Here is a 22760-nt window from a genome sequence, read left to right as displayed (position 1 = left end):
AGTATGAAAAATTAGCGAAACAAATACACTAATAGCGTTGATTGATAAATACGGAAAGATACGAAACCCTATGCATTATTTTGTTGTCTTTAAAACCTGCCCGTATAGTGGCGCGCCTAGCTTAAATTTGTTGGAACTAGCCTTAGAGGGAAGTGTAAAATTCTCCCTACTCAAGGAACTAGCCAAGAACACGCGGTTATTTCACGTGGCCCGTATTCAAAATTTTAACGCAGCAGTCACTATCATATTAATCTGTATTAATTTTTTTTTGTTTTTGTTTCTGCAAAAATGTTGAAAATATAAATTGACTATAGAGTTTTTTTCACTACTCTTGACCTCACAAGTAAATACTTTTCGAGTTATTTGCGAGTGAATATATTCATTTCTCAAAAAATAGTACGTTTTTAGACGGATTTTCGCAAATAACTAAAAAAGGAAGTATTTCACCAAAAAAACATTCATAGCAAAAATACAGCTTATCAAAAAGTGAAAAAAATGTTTTATATAAATATGACATATTATGAAGTCGTAGACCCAGTAAAAGCAGAGTTGTAGCTAATGAAAAGTAGGTTCTTATTATTTGTCAAATTCAAAATTGAATATTTCTACATGAAATAACCAAAAAATTAAGAACTTTTCGGGGAAAACTCATTATAACTTTTTTAAAAAGTTTAAAATAAGCTTTATTTTTTTGAGTTTCTAGTATCAGAAGTAAACCAGTTGCGCACAAAATAAAGTTGATCCTTTTTTTTTGTAAAAAATATCTAAAAATCACCTCCTAATTAGCATCTCAAATGAAATTAATCAGTAGCGCTTCATAAGTTACTTTACGTATGTATGCTTATTATAGAGGATCTGTAAGTTTCATCGGTTCATAGTGCTTATTTTTGAAAGGCTGTAGTTAAAAGGGCTTCAATGAGTCACTAATCACGAGTATATGCAAATTCGGAACAGCCATATCTTAACCAATTTTTGTATTACAGAAAAACAAAATATTCAGAAAACCAAAACCTTTAAACTTTGGGATATTTCGTATCACAAGTTATTTAAAAAAAAGGCATTTTTTTCAAAATAAAAAAAATACTGTAAAACTAAATTTACGATGAAACTTACAGATCATGTGTATTATAAACAATACATAAGTAAAGTCACTTGTGAAGCGGTAACAATAATTTGATTTTATTCGTCTTGAGGGGCCAAACGAAAAACACAAACTACTTTTTTTCTTTTTAAATCGTGTTCTGTTGTGATTTATAGAAAATTTATAGCATCTCTTTCGAAATAAAAATGTTATGCAAGTTCCCTTTTAGAGGGTGATTTTCACGCTTTTTTAAAACTATTTTTACAAAAAAGGAAAACTTTGTTTTCAGCGTAACGTGCTTACTTTATGCTAGAAACATTTTTAAAAACAAAAACAAAGATTTTTAAACACTTTAAAAAAGTTGCGATGAGTTAGCAAATTTATAGCATCTCTTTCGAAATAAAAATGTTATGCAAGTTCCCTTTTAGAGGGTGACTTTCACGCTTTTTTAAAACTATCTTTTACAAAAAAGGACCAACTTTATTTTCAGCGTAACGTGCTTACTTTAATGCTAGAAACTTTTTTAAAAACAAAAACAAAGCTTTTTTAAAGAAATGTGCTTTATTTTTTGGTTATTTCACGTTGAAATATTCGATTTGGAATTTGACGAATAAGAACTTACTTTTTTAGCTACAACTCTGCTTCTACTGAGTATAAAGATTTTATACAGACATTTTTTTTTAATTTTTTATAAAGTATATTTTTATTGAATACCTTTTTCGATAAAATACTTACTTATTGTGTTATTTGCGTAAAACCGTCTAAAAAAGTGTATTTTTTTGTTAAAAAACGAACATATTCACTCTCAAATAACTCGAAAAGTATTAGCTTAGTCAAAAAACTCAATGGAATAAAACTTGCTACAATTAATCAGTTTATCCACTTGATAGATACTAGATAGTATTAGACTTATTGATATTATAGCTACCTAGCCTTATACAAAGTGGATTTAGAAAGTCCACATCTACATTAGACAACCTAGTGGATATTGAATCTGTAATTCATGGGTAATTTGGATGTGATAAAGTATGTTTGGCTTATGGCTATCTTTTATTATATTGTATAACGTGTGCCATTTGGGGATTAGATATAAGAATTCTATTAAGTTGGTCAATTCCAGGAAACATAAAATTTATTAGTAATTTCCTATATAGACGAAACTTATTCGAATAGATAACGTCCTTTTAGACTCAAAAATCCAATTAAACGACATTCCTCAATGGTCTACTCGTTGCACTTTTCCTTATTGCAATCAATGACATCGCTAAATCACTTAACCCACTAGTCATTTAGAAATTAGAGAATTGGTCAAACACTACTGGCCTAGAATTTTCTCCCACTAAAACGAAAACAATAATCTTCAGTAAAACTCCAAAGAAGCACATTATACTACCAAAAATCTACCTAAAGAATTTCTTCTTCTACTTTTTCTTTTATATAGGCAGTACTGAATGTTTTTCTTCAACGGTGCCTTTCATTCTGTCCCTAAATTGTCATTCCATCTTTTCCTTGGGCATCCTATACTTCTTCGGCCTAACGGTGACTTGTCCCTGGCTATTCTTATTATCCTTGATTCAGACATCCTGCTTATGTGTTGATTCCACTCTTCTTTTCTATTCTTTACCCAGGTTTTTATATTGTCTACCCCACATATGCATCTGATTTCCTCACTTCTTACCCTGTCCCGTAGTCCTTTTCCAGCAATCCTTCTTAAAATCTTCATTTTGTTGGTATCCAGACATCTTTGTATTTTGCTTGCATCTGGTCTTGTTTAAGTCATAACTGGTCTAATAACTTCAGTCAAATGACTTATATATTCGGTCCTTTGTTTCCACTCTAAGGTGTTTGTTTTTCCAAATTGTGTCGTTTAGGCATCCGGCCGTTCTACTGGCTTTAATTATTAGTCTTTAACCTCTTCTTCGATATTATTGTCGGCTGATAAATTAATTCCCAGGTATTTACTTTTATTGTCTAAGTCCAATTGGCATCTTATTGGTTCTTTGGATATTACTAAGCTTTTTGTTTTTGGGCTGATATTTTCATATTCATTTCTTTTGCGTTAATGTTGAATTCGTGCAGTAATCTTTGTAGGTCGTCTTCGCACTCTGCTACTAACACGGTGTCATCAGCGTAACAGAGTATTTTTATCTCTTTATCGCCCATTTTTTACCCTCTGTTTTCTTCACTTGTTTTATCATTGCATCCAGCGTTATGTTAAACAGTAGAGGGCATAGTGAATCTCCTTGCTTGATTCCTGTGTTTGCTTCTATATGGGTTCTGTTATTATTCCATTGACTTCATTTCTATTTTATTTCGTACATAGTTTTCTATCAGTTTTATAATATCCAGTGGTAAATTTTTGTCATATAGTAGGTGTATCACGTCTTTTAATTGTATTCTATCAAACGCTTTCTCTAGGTATATAAAATAGAAAAACCCTCGCTTGTTATACTCTAATGATTTCTCCGCTATTTGTCTTATCACAAAAACTGCATCGTTATGATCTTCCCCTTCTAAATCCTTGTTGTTCAACCCATATATTTATGCACGCCATTATTTTCTTCATCAGTATTTTTGTTGGGAGTTTCAGTATAGTGCTCCGTAAATTTATCCCTCTATAATTACTGGGGTCTGCCCTATCACTTTTCTTAAATAACGCTATCATCTGAGTGGTACTCCATTCTTCTGGAATTCTTCCTGTATTTATTATTTTACTTATCAGGATATTCAGTTCTTTGTGAAGTCTCTCTCCTCCGTATTTTAAAAGTTCATTAGCTATTCCATCTTTCCCTGGTGCTTTTCGATTTTTCATTTGTTTTAAGGCGTTCGTTATCTTCCTCTTTAATTTCTGTTTGCTCACCCGATTCTAATCCTGGTTTTCCAGTTCTTCATGATTAGCTGTTTGATACAGGTTTTCTAGGTAAGTTGTCCATGTATTTGTATCAATATGTTTTACTTCTACTATCAATTCCTTCATCTCTGCTGTTTGACCTCTTATCATTTTCCACATTTCCTTTTGCATCCCGTATAAGTCGTGCTCCATCTCTTTTGAAAATGCTTACCAATGTTCTGTTTTCTTCCTTCTTACTATTGAGTTTAACTCATTTCAAACTCTTTTATATTCTTCACATATGTTTGTCTCCTTCTTTTGAATTTGTATTCTAGCTAGATTTTCTTTTTTCTTGGCATTTTATTTTTATTTCTTCACAGATCCATGGGGTGTTCTCCTTTTCTTTCGTATATGTTTACTTATCTTACGTTCTCCAAATGCGTCCGTTGCTGCCATTTTGATATTATCTCTAATCTTCCTCCAAATTTCTTCTATGTCTTCATCTGGTGTTATGTAGTTTTCGTTCAGTACTTTTTGCAGTCTTCTCTGGTATAAATCTCGTGTTGACAAGTCTTGTAGCTGTTTTACCTTTATTCTTGTCTCACATTCAATAGGGCCTTTTTTCCTGTTTTTTTTGTAGATGTATTCTGATTTTTCCAAGTACTAGGTTGTGATCACTTCCGATATTAGCTGCACTTAAACATCTTATGTCTAGTACTTGAGAATAATGGATGTTTCTGTTTGTCAATATATAATCAATATCGGATCTGTGTGCTCTTGTATTTTTGAATGTATATTTTTCTTGATCTTTGTGTCTGAAGAACGTATTGTTTATTCGAAATTCGTTCTGAGAGCAAAAGTTAATAAGTAGTTCCTAAAGAGTTTACAATAAATTATTCATAATTGATTAACTTCTTGGGAATAAAACTGGATAATCGTCTATCTTGGTAAGACAATATACACTCACTCCGACTGTCAGCTCAAACAGGCTCAACTTAATGAAAAATATCTCTCATAAACAATGGGATGTCGACGTCCAAACTCTAAGACTGTTCACTGAAATTTGGGTTTCAACCTGAGATACAGTCGGAAAAATGAAAGAATACCCATGAACGAACATATAAAACACGCTGTATTTTCCTGTCATCATGTCGCAAAGAAAATTGCCCAGCGCAAGTACATGTAATAATAATTATTACATGTACCTGTGCTGGCCAATTTTTTGTGTGACACGGTGACAGGAAAATACAGCGTGTTTTTTATGTTCGTTCATGGGTATTCTTTCATTTTTTCTACTGTACAATACGCTAAAGTGTTACGTTTGGCTTGTTCTCTTGTATGTAATGAAAGCATGGATAATAAAGGCCAGCTCCACTAACAAACTTGAAGTCTTTGAAATGAGGTGCCTGCACCGAATGCTTAAAATATCATGGACATACTTAGGGACATATTGCGAGGAGAACGATATACTTGTCGGCAACTGGAACTCGAAGGAAATATAGAGGGTAAGAGAGGTCTAGAAAAAGATGTCATGGCTGGTTAATATTCGCCAAATGATATTAATGAAATTACTCTTAATAGAATAATGTAATCGTGACCATCTAATATCTCACCTGACAATACAATGCACGGTGGACGCCTAGGCAGAAATACACGGCACCTTTAAGAAGTAAAGTTAATAATAAATAATTCAATAATTATACTTAGTCACTATTTTCCCCCTAACTCGGAAAATATCAACGGCACGAAAAAACTTGGAAGAAATTGTTGGAAATCGCGATTGCAACCATTCATGAGTCCTTACCATTTTTCTCTCAAAGAGTTTAAAGTGGCCGAGCGGGTTACTAAGTCAATTTCATTTAAGTAAATACGTTTGCAATATCTCCAAACAAAATATACAATTATCAGAAGAGACTGTAATTAACGAAAATAACTACCTATTTTTTTATCGAGATTATGAGGCAAATAAGAAATGTACAATATCTAAAATCACCGAGTGAGTATTTTTCTCGTTAAATAAATTTTTTATTAAATAAATTATATTATTATATATATTATATAAAATTATTAAATAAACTTTAGAATATTTAATGATTTGTTTCAAGAATTCAAATTAGAAGACAAATTACAACTACAAAATTATTCTTGCTAATTTAAAAACGAGTTTAGAAAGTAATACATAGGTACACTCCAATAATTATTTTAAAGATTGCCATTGTTATCGTTGAATGAGAACTCAAATTTAAATGCATCAAAAGAATTAAATAATTTTTATTTTAATCCGATCGACCCGACCGACCCCAAATTCCGATAACCAAAGCTACCTGAATACGTCTCATCGTTGTCTCAGGTAAATTCAATCTCGCACCTAGAAAGCTGCTAACGCCATCTATTTCTAAAACCACTGGTGTCGTACATAAACGCTCATTTAGTTTCGTATCTTCCAGTATAATTTATCAGTCAACGCTAATAGGTTCTATAGAAGGTGATCAGCATCGACTTTACAATATTCAAAAAAATCAAACAAGATAGAACGTTTTGTAATTTCATTAAGAAATGTTTAATAAACAACATATCAAAAAGTTCTAATCTTGTTCTCATGATCATTTTTCAGTGCGTCATTAATTATGACGTCATATACTGTATTGGGTGTGTCGAGACTTATTTCATGTAATTATTGACGAATCTGACAGATGCAAGAATCGTACTTAGCCATAGGTGAAAAGCTTGTGGAATTAAATTAATTAGTAATTTAGTAGATTTGATTTTTACACAACATGTTAACATGTATACCTCGTCCAATTTACTTACCGTTGCACGTCATCCGCGCCATAGCCTGTGACACGATACCAACACGAAATATCTAGGCGGTAGGTGTGTTCCCCTTTAGAATCATTTTGATTCTAAAAAAGAAAACACCCACCGCCTAAATATTTCGTGTTGGTATCGTGTCACAGGATATGGCGCGGATGACGTGCAACGGTAAGTAAATTGGACGAGGTATAGGTATTTTTTATAAAGGGGAATAAAATTAAAAAGTAAACAATATTGTTAATTAAATTTATAAATATGGAAACATTAAAAAATGACACAGAACTATCCATAAACTGTGTTTTTATTTTCTCTAGGTGCTGTCTCCACTTCAAAAGTTGGCAATCATCAGAGCGATCTTTATTTCTGAAACCGCGGCTCTAAATAATTCATTGTTATTACATCCAAACCAGTTCCTAAGGTTCTTCAGCCATGAGTTACGTCTCCTTACTATGGATCTTTTTCTTGCATAATGACCTGGAGTATTAGAATATATTTATTCTAAAGAACTAAATTCTAAACCAAAATACAAAACCAACTTTTAACGAACTAAATTCTAAACCAAAACACAAAATAATGCACAAAAACGTTGTGAAACACAAGGGAAATCGAATTCGAAATTTCAAAATGACAGGTACACAAAATACTGACCTGAATAATAACCGTCACTTGACTCTTTGACACTTCTAAAAAATGGCCAAAATGGACAAAGTTTTCGTCAAATGTTCGTAATACGTGTATTTGATTGGCTAGAAAAAACGCGCATTCTAAATATCAACGAATCAAACGTAGGTTAGGAATAGACATCTTATGTATATAACCATTGTAATGCTGCATTATTTTTGTGTTTAATCACGGAGCTACCGCTTTTTCCGTCTCATCTAACTTAATGCATTAGAGAGAAATCGAAAAACTGTGACGCACTGAAAAATGATCATGAGAACAAGAATACTCCAGAAATGGGTGCTTCATTTATTATTAAACAAATGAACTACGAAATTAGATGTTTTATTAAATAACTCCGAAAATATAAATTTTAGACAAAAACTGACTTGACCATTGAAAAATTCAGAAAATTTTACAAAAAAACCTTATATAAAGAATTTTCTAAAATTAAATCTGTATCTTCTATAATTTTTTAATTATAACGCTAAAGTCACCCTTCTCACAAACATTGGCGCACTGTAAACTAACGTACGGCGAAGTGCATGGTTGAGTTATTTTAATGTAATTCTTTAACTAATGGATCAAATGAAATTTTACAAATTGAACATGAAAGAAGAATAATTAAGCTATCTTATGGTTATAATAGAAAGAAATAAAATGTATGGGCATAACTACGGTGTGGACGGAAAGTGAGCCTTACATGAATTTTGTTTAGAAATGATTTAAAACTGTGTAACTAATACAGTTTCTCTTATAAAACTCTCAGTTTTGCACAACTTACCTTTCAAGCATCTTGCTAAATGTTTCATTCAAAAAAAATCTCAAAAATTTAGTTCAAATGATATGACGTCTCAAAAAATGTAATTTTTGAAATCTTCGTAGTTTTATAGAATTACCACCACTTTAAGACGGTATTACTCAAGTTTGAACAGATCTGACAGTTTTATAAGTGCTTTTTTAAAGCTTAGGATGTAATCTCTAAAATGCACTAAATTATTTTACTTTAGAAATGAAATAAAACTATTTCTTTTTAAGAAAATTAAGAAAGATAACAAAAATGTAATACAAAAACCGAAAATTACCAGCTAAAAAAATGTTTGTACAAAGTGATCAAACCTTTTTTCTATAAAACTTACCTAAAACATATTTAATAATAAGCTTCAACAATAATAAATGTTCAACAAAAAAAAATTATTAGCTCTTATACAGTATGTCTGCGTAACTTGGAATCTATTGATAACTTTTTTATTATCAGTTTTACGAAAAAAAGTTATTCTTTATAAAATACTCTGCATCGTATATAATCTAAGATGCAATCATCAAATATCAAATTTAATTAATGTTATAGGAGGTATGTCAAAAAATATGAATTTCACTCAAGAGTAAAGTACCATTACATTTCACAATATCGAAAATTGTTATTAAGAAAAGTTGTTTGGAATTAAAAAATTTGTTTTAGTGTTAAATTACATCCTTCTAATTAAAATATTGTGAATAATAAAGGCACTTAACTCTTCATATTAAAAAATCATAAAAAATCATATTTTTTACATACCTCGTATAAAATTAAAAAAGTTTGATGTCTGATGGTTGTATCTTAAATTTTAGACGAGGGAGAGAATTTTATGAAAAATAACTTTTTTTCGTAAGTGATAATAAAATAGTTATCATAATTGTAATAAAATGATGAGTATCCGTAATTTGAGAAAAAATTTAATTTTTTTTTTCGATTAGAATGATGTAATTGTATATTTAGACATAGTTTCTAATTTCAAACAACTTTTCATAATAGCATTTTTTGATATGCTGGAATATAAAGGTACTTTACTCTTTAACGAAATTCATATTTTTGACATAACTCGTATAAAATTGATAACATTTGATATCTGATGGTTGAGTTTTAGATTTTTGACTATTCAGAGCATTTCATTAAGAATAACTTTTTTTCGTAAAATTGATAATAAAAAAGTTTTCCATGTTTTCCTAGCTACGCAGACACACTGTATAAAAGCTACCGTATAAGAATTTTCAAATTGCAATGCCATATTCGGATTCAGCATAATCAAAAACAAAATAGAAACATATTTGATCAAGTAAAATGATGAATTTAACGATATTTTTAAAATTATTTATACAAAACAATTGTTATTGTTTAAACAATTAATAAACAATTAGCGGCCAAATATGCGAGTAGAACTGTTTACTTTAACATGTATATAAACTAACAAAAAAAGTTTTAGAAAAATATAAGCTTGTTTGAATTTTTCCGAAACAATGCATGTTTTCGTTCTAATTGCACTTCCCTATATAATAAATACAAAGAACCCCGGCATTTTATTATGTAAAAGTGCCGGGATCATGCTAAATGACAGCAACAAACTTCATGGAGTGGTTGTGTATGAAAGAATAATGACGGCAGTAAATGAATGGGAAAAACGCACATTTTCAGGGCAAACTCAGAATTGCATGAAATTTTGACTTTAGGTTCTACTTACCCTCCACTTCAAAGTTGAACTTGTGCCGCTGGTTGCTTTTACTTGGGGGGGGGTGGCAGTTACCCCTTCTCGGGGGGTAAGAAAACTCGCGTTTACATTAAGTCCTTAAATAGTCCGGATTGAAATATTTATTTTTCGACAAAAAAACACCCGGCGGTTTTTCGCAAATAACTCAAAAACTAAGTATGTTATCGAAAAAATATTCTTAGCAAAAGTGTAGCAATGTCACGAATACACTGTGACTTGAAGCAAGAGTACTTTTAGTACTAGAATACCTCAGAATTTAATAATCCAGTGTCAAAAATACTTAAAAGATAAAGACAAAAAAGTTATTGAGATAAAATACCGGTTGCCCTACACGAAACGGACGCCTATGACCGGTACTAGAAATTTGCAATTGATAGAGTCCATTTATCTCTGGAAAATAAATAGGCGTACCAGTTCTCGTTTTTCCAAATAGAAGCGGTCTGGAGCTATTTAAAAAATATATTACAAGACGCCATCTTTAAAGAGCTCTAGCTCGCTTAGAGAGCATTTTCGCATTAGATGAATTGAATTTCATTATCTTAAAATTATCTGAGGAATCTCCGGTCTTCGTTTATCGCAAGAGTTTCTGGACACCCTGTATGTATATGCAGCTACGAAGCGAGTACTGGGAAAAGTCCAAATAAAAAATGTTAAAAATTCAAGTTACTCTCCTTTCTATTTCCACCAATCCAGATATCAAAATTATAACATGGAATTCGAATATTATAGCCGGCTATAATGGCGATCTTATATTCCTACACTACATTATAAGAGAAAGAATCTGAAGAATAGGAATATATTGTGATGCTCCCAATATCACGTAAGCCGGTTCTGTAATTCTGGAGAATTCGAATTAGCCGAGCGTGAGTTTGGCCCTTTTCAAGGGCGAGGCAAAAAAACTTGGTTAACTGTATATTGTATAAATAGCGGACAATTTTGTTGAACGGATTCAGCTATAATTTTAACGTTGTGGTGTATTAAATTTTGAGATAAAACGGGCGCGTTTTATAAATTGTAATTAAATAAATTATTGTGTTTAAGTTTTCTTAATACAGGCTGAATTATGAGGAACTGTACATACTCCTACCTCGTATAGAGGCCCCTATGGGGAATAACAAATGACCATTAAAAAGTGTCTGCTCCCATTGTTTAATAATATACAATGAGAGTTTCGCATTTTGACAATTTGTCATAATTTTTGAACGTTCAGATCGATATGTCTCTTATTTTGGTCAATCGTTACACTATTATTGCCTTTTTCATGAGCATTTTTCAGTGCGTAACAAATGATAGGAAAAAGGGTAAGTCCGTGATAATACACATTTATGACATTTATTCTAACATGACATTTTAGTTAAATCTGACAGTTGTCACATTTTATTTTCAATTTGGAATAAAAACAAATCAAATGTGTTTCTTGAATTTATAAAATGGTATTTTCTTTGATTTGTATAGTCTTATAAATTATACAGATTATATTTGTAATATTATTATCTAATTAAAAAAAAAATATTTTTTTTATTATGGCGCCATCTATCGACAACTAGAATAACTAGAATAAATATTGTAAATGTCTGTAATCACGGACGTGCCTTTTTTCTGTCACATACAATTTAATGCGTTAGAAAGAAATCGAAAAACTGTGACAAAAAATCATGAGAAAAAGAATACCGCCTAATCAACTGATTTATTCAAACTAGAAAAAAATCAGGTCCGGCTTTAAAAAATTAGTTGGTTTGGGTCTTAGAAAAAATTTCACCCTGTATACGCTTTTTGAAAACTCTAATCTGAATTTTACAAATTAGACAAATAGGCAATTAAAATGGCATATTTATTTTTTCCCCACACGATTACTTAATTTTTTATTAAAAAATCAAATTTGTCAAAATTGCAATGTTACCATAAAAATAAAAAAATTAAACAATGTTTTTCTTAAAATTAAAAGTTTCGCCATTTTTTTATAACACGTCTAGATCTAAAACTCCCCATAACACTTCTCTTTGGACTCTAGTTTAACATAGACGTGATCAAATAGATAAATTTTAAATTTTTTCACTTAATTTTTGCGATTTAACTTTGCAATTCACGAAGCTGCACCTTTTATTTTTAAAAATTCATAACTTTTACGAAAAGAAGACTGAAAGTCTACAACAATTGTCATAGTCTTCACAAAGAAATATGTGCTGTAAAAATTTCAGAAAAAAAATTTTAAATGGAACGTTGTAGAGAGTTAAACCGTGATTTCATTTTTTTTTTTTTCATTTTTAGGTTAAAATTCCGATTTCGACAAATTTGATTTTTTAATTAAAAATTAAGTAATCGTGTGGGGAAAAAAATAAATATGCCATTTTAATTGGCTATTTGAGTAATTTTTAAAATTCTTATTAGAGTTTTCAAAAAGCATATACAGGGTGAAATTTTTTCTAAGACCAAAACGAAATAATTTTTTAAATCCGGGCCTGATTTTTTCTAGTTTGAATAAATCAGTTGATTGGGTGGTAACATAAATTAAATATTTGTTCAAAAAAAATTAATTTTTGTATAAAAGTAATTTTTTTTAAATCTATGGTTCACTTTACCAAACTTTTAATTATTATTCATAGTCAAATTTGATTTTTTTTATAAAAAATTAAGTAATCATGTGGGTAAAAAAATTAATATGCCATTTTAATTGCCTATTTGTCTAATTTGTAAAATTCATATTAGAGTTTTCAAAAAGCGTATAAAGGGTGAAATTTTTTCTAAGACCCAAACGAACTAATTTTTTAAAGCCGGACCTGATTTTTTTCTAGTTTGAATAAATCAGTTGATTGGGTGGTAACATAAATCAAATATTTGTTAAAAAAAATTAATTTTTGTGATAAAAGTTAATTTTTTTAAATCTATGGTTTACTTTACCAAACTTTTAATTCATAGTCAAATTAGATTTTTCAATAAAAAATTAAGTAATCGTGTGGGGAAAAAATAAATATGCCATTTTAATTGCCTATTTGTCTAATTTGTAAAATTCATATTAGAGTTTTCAAAAAGCGTATACAGGGTGAAGACCCAAACGAACTAATTTTTTAAAGCCGGACCTGATTTTTTTCTAGTTTGAATAAATCAGTTCATTAGGTGGTAATAGTGTAACGATTGACCAAAATAAGAGACACATCGATCTGACCGTTCAAAAATTATGACGAATATAAATTTCTGTCAAAATGCGAAACTCGCCCTGTATATTATTAAACAAGGGGAGCAGACACTTTTTAACGGCCATTTGTTATTCCCCATACGAGCCTCTATACGAGGTAGGAGTATGTACAGTTCCTCATGACTCACCCTGTATGTATAAATAAATTAAGGTCGATTCCCACTATATGTAATATCAACGTCCCGTCAAAATATTCTGTAGTGTATTTTAAGCCAGGACGTTCCGTGACGGTGCCGACCTATGAGAACATCCTGGCTTAAATTACACTGCAGAATATTTTGACGGGACGTTGCCGGTCCGTGACGGGACTTTGATGTTTCGTAAAATGCGAATCGACCTTTAGAGGTTGTAGTGTTTTTTAATAAATTAAATATTAATTGTTTATTATTAATTGAAGTGTTTGTAAATAAAACAACATAAAAGTAACTATTATTATTTAAAAATGGTGTCTAAAAATAAATCAGCAATAAAAACGTAACAATATAAATATTACCTAACGTAATTTGTAATGGCTTCAACAATCCTTCGACTTGTGCCAAAGTCTCTCTATCCTCGGTGGAAGGCGTCAAACCCTTTAATATCGTTATATAATCCAAATACGAAAAACAATGCCATATAGGTCCCATGAGCAATGCTGGTAAGTAGTAACGAAGAGCGAGCGGCATCCCTTGCCCTGCAGTGTTGAGTGAGCTTTGAACTTCGGGCCTAGTCAACAAAGTGTTCAAAGTTTCTCTACAACTCGGTGATGTGACGTCTCTAGCGTATTTGATGTATACATCAAATTCTGCTGCTTCTGCAAGTTCTGCAAAGAAAATTATATTTTTATCATGTGAACACTTTGGTATTACGAAGACCTGCAAAAGGTTCGAGAACGGTTCTATTGAGTGAACTGTAAATATGATGTAAGATGGTGCCGGAAATGTGAACTGCGTGTAACCAGTTCATGTTTCCGGTTCAGTTGGGAAAATGAGAGCACCCATAAAACAGTATAATGTTGGTAGCCCTATGGAAAGAGTAGCAATCTGCATTGCAGGTCAATTTCCAGAAACGGATGATGGAAATAAATAAGTACTGATAGCCTTGTTTTTTTTTTACAAAATGTGCCGAGACCTATGCGATCACAAATTAAGAAGCTGTTACCGTTGCACAGGTGCTTGTTAAAGAATTCTTCAGTCACACCAAATAGTTCCTTGGAGATCCACTCCGACCAAGGGCGAAACTATTGACTCAACCCTCTTCCAAAACGGTTGTAAATAGATTCGTGGCAATAAGACTAGAACCATAGATAAATAATATAGTATTACCGGATAGATAGGCGACTCACTGTAAAAATTTGGTTCCTTACGCCATTTGCGTTCGATGTGTTAACTAATCACCATTTGGCGGGAAATTCAAATGGACAAGCACTAATTTTATCCGTTTAGCGCCTCTTGCGGGCAATTTCGTTACTAATTAAAATATCTTCTTATTTTACAGGAAATAATCTCACCTATATTATTAAAATAAAATACCAGAACTAAGCTTGTTAAAGTATTTTATTTACATAATATTTAAGTAATACTCATAAATTATTCGGAATTCTCAAGTTACAAAATATATTATTTTTGCTGTCAAAGTTAGTAAGGAAAAGGGATATAAAAAAGTTAGACAATGTTTTTCTAAATATAGGTACGTGTATTTATTTGTTGTTTCAGATAAAACAGTTATTACCCCAGGCTGTGGGTGAAAAAACGTGATATAATTCAGGAATTTTTGAAACCTATCAGGTGTTGTAAAGGACGAAGGCAGGAATAACTTCTACTAAAATGTGACCAAAAATATTGTGAGCTTTTTTTTTAATCGCGATTTTCATTTCTTAAATTTGCAATTTTTAAAGATTTTTAATTTTGCAGCTTAGGATATTGATTTTAGAGACAAACTTTTTGATAGAAAGTTGTAGTAAATTAAAAAACCTAAAATTTGAGCTATGGTAAGTTTAATTTCGTTTATTGGTTATTGCAAAACAGCATGCGAAAGGTCCAAAATGGCCGTTTTTTACAACTGCATTATTTATTGTACAAATAATTTTTTTTTATTTTTTAAAGCTTTAAAATGAAGAACTTTCAATTCCATACATAAAAGAATTGCAAGGCCGGATTAACGAATTTGTTGCTTAGATATTATAAATTGTTTATCCCAAGAGGTCAAATGTCGAAGGCTATAACTTTTTGAAGAAAAATCGTAGAGAGTTGTTGTAACATCCAATCTCCTTCTAAAGAGTTATATTTTCATATTCTGATGTAAATAAATGCGTAAAACATTTTTAAACCTCTAATTTTTGGGTTTGAAAATAAGGGGGCAAATTTCGTTATTAACATTTAGAGCTGAAGCGGCCCAGTACATCCTATGAGTTTTTAACTTACAGATTATTGTTGCTGAACAGGAAACGAAGATTTATAAAAAAAAATAAAAAATTTCTACGACCAGCTGAAGCCGAGCTAAATGTTGGGTTTGAAAATAAGGGGGCAAATTTCGTTATAAACATTTAGAGCTGAAGCGGCCCTGTACATCCTATGAGTTTTTAACTTACAGATTATTGTTGCTAAAGACGAAAAGAAGATTTATAAAAAAATAAAAAATTTACAACCAACTGAAGCAGAGATAATTATTTATTTTTTCTTAAATCGTAGTGCCTTTATTTATAACAATTAAGAAATTATTTTACAGTCATTGACTAAAGAAAGACTTATATTATCTTAAAATAAAAATTATTATAAACTATAATTACATTTAATTATTAAAAATTATTTTTAAAATCGGTGCTTTTGCGAGCGGCCGAATTTTGCAAATCGCCCGGCTCGCTTCAAATCCGCGCGCTCGGAAAATTTTTACGTAACTTGTATTAAATTTTGACCGAAAAGAATTTAATAATATTACCATTATAATATACAGTGTATTTACCACTGTATTTGTTTTTCTTGATAAACTTTTATATGTGAAATCTCATTTCTGAAGAAATAATATTACAAAAATGATACATATAACTATATTTTTAATTTTTGCATTGTTATATAAATATAATAATAATAATGTTACTTCTTATTATACAATATAAAACTTTTTCTTCTTGTAGTGACTATCCGTTTTGGATGTTGGCGACCATCATGGCAATTTGGCAAACCCCATTTGGAAACTGAGAACCAGGAAGGCGAAGGATTACCTTGCTAGAAAATTTACGTACGTCGTTCAACACAACAACTACAAATCTTTTTAGAGCAGCAGTACCGATTTAGTGTGCAAGTACAGATTGCCATGATGGTCGTCAACATCCAAAACGGATAGTCACTACAAGAAGAAAAAGTTTTATATTGTATAATAAGAAGTAACATTATTATTATTATATTTATATAACAATGAAAAAATTAAAAATATAGGTATATATTTCATATATATGTATCATTTTTGTAATATTATTTCTTCAGAAATGAGATTTCACATATAAAAGTTTAACAAGAAAAACAAATACAGTGGTAAATAGACTGTATATTATAATGGTATTATTATTAAATTGTTTTCGGTCAAAATTTAATACAAGTTACGTAAACATTTTCCGAGCGCGCGGATTTGAAGCGAGCCGGGCGATTTGCAAAATTCGGACGCTCGCAAAAGCACCGATTTTAAAAATAATTTTTAATAATTAAATGTAACTATATTTTATAATTATTTTTAATTTAAGATAATACAAGTCTTTCTTTAGTCAATGACTGTAAAATAATTTCTTAATTGTTGTAAATAAAGGCACTACGATTTAAGAAAAAAGAAACAATTATCTCGGCTTCAGTTGGTTGTAGAAAATTTTTATTTTTTTATAAATCTTCGTTTCGTCGTCAGCAACAATAATCTGTAAGTTAGAAACTCATAGGATGTACAGGGCCGGTTCAGCTCTAAATGTTTATAACGAAAATTGCCCCCTTATTTTCAAGCCCAACATTTAGCTCGGCTTCAGTTGGTCGTAGAAATTTTTTATTTTTTTATAAATCTTCGTTTCGTTGTTAGCAACAATAATCTGTAAGTTAAAAACTTATAGGATGTACAGGGCCGCTTCAGCTCTAAATGTTTATGACGAAATTTGCCCCCTTATTTTCAAACCCAAAAATTAGAAGTTTAAAAATGTTTTACGCATTTATTTACATCAGAATATGAAAATATAACTCTTTAGAAGGAGATTGGATGTTTCACCAACTTTCTACGATTTATTTTTAAAAAGTTATAGCCTTCGACATTTGACCTCTTGGGATAAACAATTTATAATATCTAAGCAACAAATTCGTTAATCCGGCCTTACAATTTTTTTTTATGTTTGGAATTGAAAGATCTTCATTTTAAAGCTTTAAAATATAAAAAAAATATTTGTACAATAAATAACGCAATTGTAAAAAACGGCACAATATTTTTATTTTATTTTTATATCGGTCTTTACTCCTTCGAGTAACTAGGTCCATTTTCTGTTGGAATTTACCAACTGAACAGACGGGGTCGTGAATTGTAAGTTTTTTGAATTCCCTCTTGTCTTCTTGGCTTCAGCATCCATTTGGCTGGCAAATTTTAGAAGCCTTGGAGGTGTTACCAACGAAATGGACCAATAAGTTTTCAATTTAAAAATCTTTTAGTAATATTTTAATATTTTTTAAATATTATTAATAATTCTATTAGGAACGAAAACTTCATCTTTTAATTGCCAGATGACGCTGGTCAAATAATATTTTCACTACAGTTGCAATGGGTGGGAAAAGCTCTCGGTGCTGGTCAATTGGAGTATGGAGAACAAGCCTACGTTCTCTCCGATGAGGCTCCAATAAGAGCCGAAAATCGCGATTTAGAGGACTGGACTGCGCTCCGTATTCTAATTGAAAAGTAAGATTGTTTTGCCTTCGCATTGCAACTGAATTAAAAATAAAATTTTTATTTTATTTTTATATTGGTCTTTACTCCTTTGAGTAACTAGGTCCCTTTTCTGTTGGAATTTACCAGCTGAACAGACGGGGTCGTGAGTTGTAAGTTTTTTGAATTCCCTCTTGTCTTCTTCGCTTCAGCATCCATTTGGCTTGCAAATTTTAGAAGCCTTGGAGGTGTTACCAAGGAAATGGACCAATAAGTTTTCAATTTAAAAATCTTTTAGTAATATTTTAATATTTTTTAAATATCATTAATAATGCTATTAGGATCGAAAACTTCAACTTTTAATTGCCAGATGACGCTAGTCACCTAATATTTTCACTTCAGTTGCAATGGGTGGGAAAAGCTCTTGCTGGTCAATTGGAGTATGGAGAACAAGCCTACGTTCTCTCCGATGAGGCTCCAATAAGAACCGAAAATCGCGATTCAGAGGACTGGACTGCGCTCCGTATTCTAATTGAAAAGTAAGATTGTTTTGCCTTCGCATTGCAACTGAATTAAAAATAAAATTTTCATTTTATTTTTATAATAGAAAATTATTTGCTTGCACTAACTCTAACTCTACTGTCATTACTTTTGACAGAATTGACATTTTGCCGAGTTAAGCCTCGTTTGATTATTTTATTTGTGACATTCAGGTATGGTGTTAACATAAATGATTGGTTAAAGTCTTCGTGAGCGAGATAGGCTGTCATTTCTCTTTATTTAGCTGATCGGTGTGGAAGTGGTGGGGAAAATTCCCCAATTTTCCCATATAAGATTCCGGGCCATGACTAGAACGACACCCGTGCATCCTCAATCAGATAGTATGGTCGAGAGGAGAAACCGAACGATGGGTAAACAACTGAACATAAGATTGGGATTAGCACACTCTGCCTGACATTGGGTCGTGAAGTTCGTTTGCCCTGCTACTAGAGTTTGGCTGCAGATCTTTCGAAGAACATGTTGCAAGCGAATAATATGTCGACCGCCTAAAGTTAAGAATAAACAACATTCATGAGCGTACCCGATAACAGATCCAGATAGCCAGTGACAATGAAATATCAATATGATTTTCGATACGAGAATGACAGATTTAAAGTAGGTGATTTTGTCTGGTTTCATAATCCACTACGTCGTCGAGGCTTGTCTCCTAAACTGCAAAGAAAATGGGAAGGTCATATGAAATTAAAAAGAGAATAAATGACACAACATACCGAATTAACAAGTTGCCAAAAAATGGTAAACCTAAAGTTGTTCACGTAAATTGTAAATCGTCTTGCACCATACGTTGGCTCAAATGAAAGGAAAGAAGCACAAATCCTCCAATATGAGATCAAAGATGACCGAGGGCCAAGTTTTAACGAATTTATGTCAAATAACGCAGATATAAAAAGTTCTAGATCCGGTGTGACCACAGAAGTTCAGCAGAATCTTTTTAGTGTTCTGCAAAACGTCTCTCTAGCCCACTGTGTTGCCCAAGGCCTCAACATGACTAAAGGAATATGGTCCGTATTCAATAAATGGTTCGGTCGCCTGGATGAATTAAGAAATCAGCAGCCAAAGTTGAAAGAGTACAGCGATTAGAAGATGGTCTTTCCTTCAATTTTCGTATTTTTTGGAAATAATCAGTAATTTCAAATAATCATTTAACTTCTTACTAACCTTCAAAACAGCTACCAATATAAGGCATCTTCTCTTGGGCCATCTCCCTAACATCTTCTAAACTACCCGATAGCGTGTAAGTCAATTCATAGATATCCATAATATTTGAAAATATCTTCTCTATATCCTGTGGACCTGGATTCAATTTAATAATTTCCTCTCTGTAATGTGTACAACGTTAATAACTTCATTTAAAACTAATACGCCAGTCAATGGGAGCAAGAATAGAATATTACCTCCGAATTCTATCCTACTGCATGGATTTTAATGAAAATTTGGGAATAGTCTCTACTTATCTCCTAATTCAAAGTCTACCCTATGCCGATGTGTGCTTTTATCTTGGGGGTGGTTCCCCTTCTCAGGGGTGGAAAATTTTTTGTTAAGATAACCACGGAATTCGCTAGAGAACCTAATTCTAAGCAAAAACTGTTCTATAATTTTTTTTTGAAAACTCAATACTTTTTGAGTTTTTCGTGGTTGAAAATTGGCCATTTTCATTGAAACATAACACCTTTTCGAACGGTTTTTTTTCCAATACCTTAAAAAATATGCATCTAACTAAAAAACTGTATAAAACATTTTTGTAGGTTATAAAAAACAAAGACACACTTGCCTTCATAAATCTTCTAGTTATAATACAAAAAGAGATATGGTAGGTGAACAGAGTTTGTTTTTTTGCTACATGCTCAAATTGGTGTATTCAACTTGAAATAACAGAGAAACGGTCGAGTTATGTGTGTAATGCGACCAATACCGTTTGTAGTGCTTGAAAAGACCTTCAAAATGAGCAATATTAAAGGTAAATTACGTACAAACTAAGTGATATATCTTGCAAACAAAATTGATAACTAATGTATTTTAAGAAAAAATGAGAAACAATTTTAACCCCCATCCGCCAGAATGTTAATGCATCATTTTCCGTCTACAATACCTTTTATTATAGTGTTATTTCTATGTTCAAAAAGTTGGACGAGTTTAAAATGAATGGTTTTTGAAAAAAAAAATAAGATTAAATTATAGAGCGCATTTTTAAATTTTCTTAAAAATCTTCCTTTTTCCCTGTAACTTGAAAATGATAACAGATACAGTAATGAAAAATAAAAACGAAATTTTTACCTTAAAAACTCTACATTTTTGTGTTATATCTTTTTTTCGTATCTCTTATCATTTTCGAGTTACATGGAGAAAAATGAAGATTTTTAAGAAAATTTAAAAATGCGCTCTATAATTTGATCTTACTTTTTTCAAAAATCATTCATTTTAAACCAGTCCAACTTTTTGAACATAGAAATAACACTATAATAAAAAGTAATTTAGAAGGGAAACGATGTATTTAAATTCTGATGGATGAGGGGTTAAATATACTTCTCATTTCTTCTTAAAAAACATTAGTCATCAATTATTTTACAGCATATCTCGCTTAGTTTGAATGTAATGGACATTTAATAGTGCTCATTTTAATGGCTTTTTCAAGCACTACAAAAGTTATTAGTACCATTATGAACCTAAAATCAACCGTTTCTCTGTTATTTCAAGTTGAATACACCGATTTGAGCATGCACCAAACAACAAACTCTTCTCACCTACCATACCTCTTTTTATATTATAACTAGAAGATTTATGAAGGAATGAATCTCTTTGATTTTTTTATAAGCTACAAATATAGTTTTTTTTGTTAGATGCATAGTTTTTAAGTTATTCGCAAAAATCCGTCCGAAAGGGATTAATATCATTTTTCAATGAAAATGACCAATTTTCAACCACGAATAACTCAAAAAGTATTGAGTTTTCAAAAAATATTTATGGAACAGTTTTTGCTTAGAATTATTCTCTAGCCTCTTCCGTGGCTAGTTTCTCCAAAAAAAATTTCACTCCCGAGAAGGGGTGAGAACCACCCCCAAGATAAAAGCGCACATCGGCATAGGGTAGACTTTGTTTATTGAGCTATTCCCTACTTACTGTGAAAATATCAAGTAAATCGATGTAGTATGATGGAATTCGGAGCCAAATACCCTCATTGACTGCCCTATAAATTCAAATATAAAATGTACCTAAATACTTTTATCAACATGTGCAATTCCTTCAGATAAGCTTTTTCAGAAGCGATGAGTTCTCTGACAGTTTCTTCATAAGTAAGACTGGTCCTAGGCGCTGTTGACAGCATCACTGGTGTTTCGTTTAAATTACTACAACCTCCTCCTTCATCTTGATAAAACATATCCATAAGAGCCTAAAAATCACAGAAAACATAGATATCACCTAAAATTTGGGCATATTTATGCATTCTACATGGAAGGAAGACAGTACTGTGCAGGAGATAGTAACTATGCAGAGCTTTTGGTTGTTTAATTACATAGAGGACTTCAAAATATAATCTACGAGGACTGCTATTACAGTTTTGAGATATGGCAACAATGGCGTAGACATCAAATATGATAACATAAAGGCGTTTATTTTCCAATTATTTTCCAAATTAGCAAAAAATCGCGATCACCACGTGCGATGCAATAAAATTCAGTAAAGCCAGGAAAATATTTGTCGCTCGGCTTGAGTGCAGTGTTGTCATGTTGTGATAAAAATACAGAGAGTAGGTCGAAACGGCAAGTTTTAAATCACCACACAAAAAAGTATTTGTTTTAACTCACAAAATAAGAATCAAAAACAGGATAATTTCTGATAGATTTTAGTAGTGTGCAAAAAGTTGTTGCTGTTATAAGTAATTATGAACGTATGGGATTTTAAATATTTTGTTTTAAATGGTAAACAAATAATACATTTGGCAATAACTGTATTTTCGCCGCCAGATGTAATATTTACGAAAATTATTTCATCCGTGCTTAATTGCCTTATTAGTGTGTGAGGTGAATTTGATGAGCGTTTATTTCGTTGTTATATAATTATAATTATATAATTATATTTTAATTATACCTCTAGGAATAATTAAAACGATTGAAAATATCTACCAGAATAACACAAAAGTAAAAGTAGAAGAGGAACTAACTGATCCAATTGAAGCTAGCAATGGAGATTCCCCGAGTCCTCTATTGCTCAATCTGATCATGGATGAAATAATAAAAA

At 31.3% G+C, this 22760-nt stretch overlaps 1 protein-coding gene across 11 annotated transcripts in view; it reads right to left on the bottom strand.

The window, feature by feature from the left end:
• The window catches only part of LOC114334083 (protein son of sevenless), a 652420-nt gene that overhangs the window by 577151 nt on the left and 52509 nt on the right, over positions 1-22760 (bottom strand). For 6 of the 11 annotated variants that reach the window (XM_050646932.1, XM_050646939.1, XM_050646934.1 and 3 more), the window contains exons 5-7: positions 21734-21912; positions 19683-19843; positions 13597-13905 (exon numbers count right to left, since the gene is read on the bottom strand). The exons of 4 other annotated variants lie outside the window; for them this stretch is intronic. In XM_050646932.1, the coding sequence (XP_050502889.1) occupies positions 13597-13905; positions 19683-19843; positions 21734-21912 (649 nt within the window). The remainder of the gene's footprint in view (positions 1-13596; positions 13906-19682; positions 19844-21733; positions 21913-22760) is intronic. One more of the 11 variants, XM_050646942.1, reaches the window with a different exon arrangement.

This window comes from Diabrotica virgifera, chromosome 3, assembly GCF_917563875.1.
Source record: "Diabrotica virgifera virgifera chromosome 3, PGI_DIABVI_V3a".
Taxonomy (NCBI): Eukaryota; Metazoa; Arthropoda; class Insecta; order Coleoptera; family Chrysomelidae; genus Diabrotica; species Diabrotica virgifera.
Note: the sequence above shows the minus strand (reverse complement) of the source record. Positions and strands in the feature narration are given on the sequence as shown.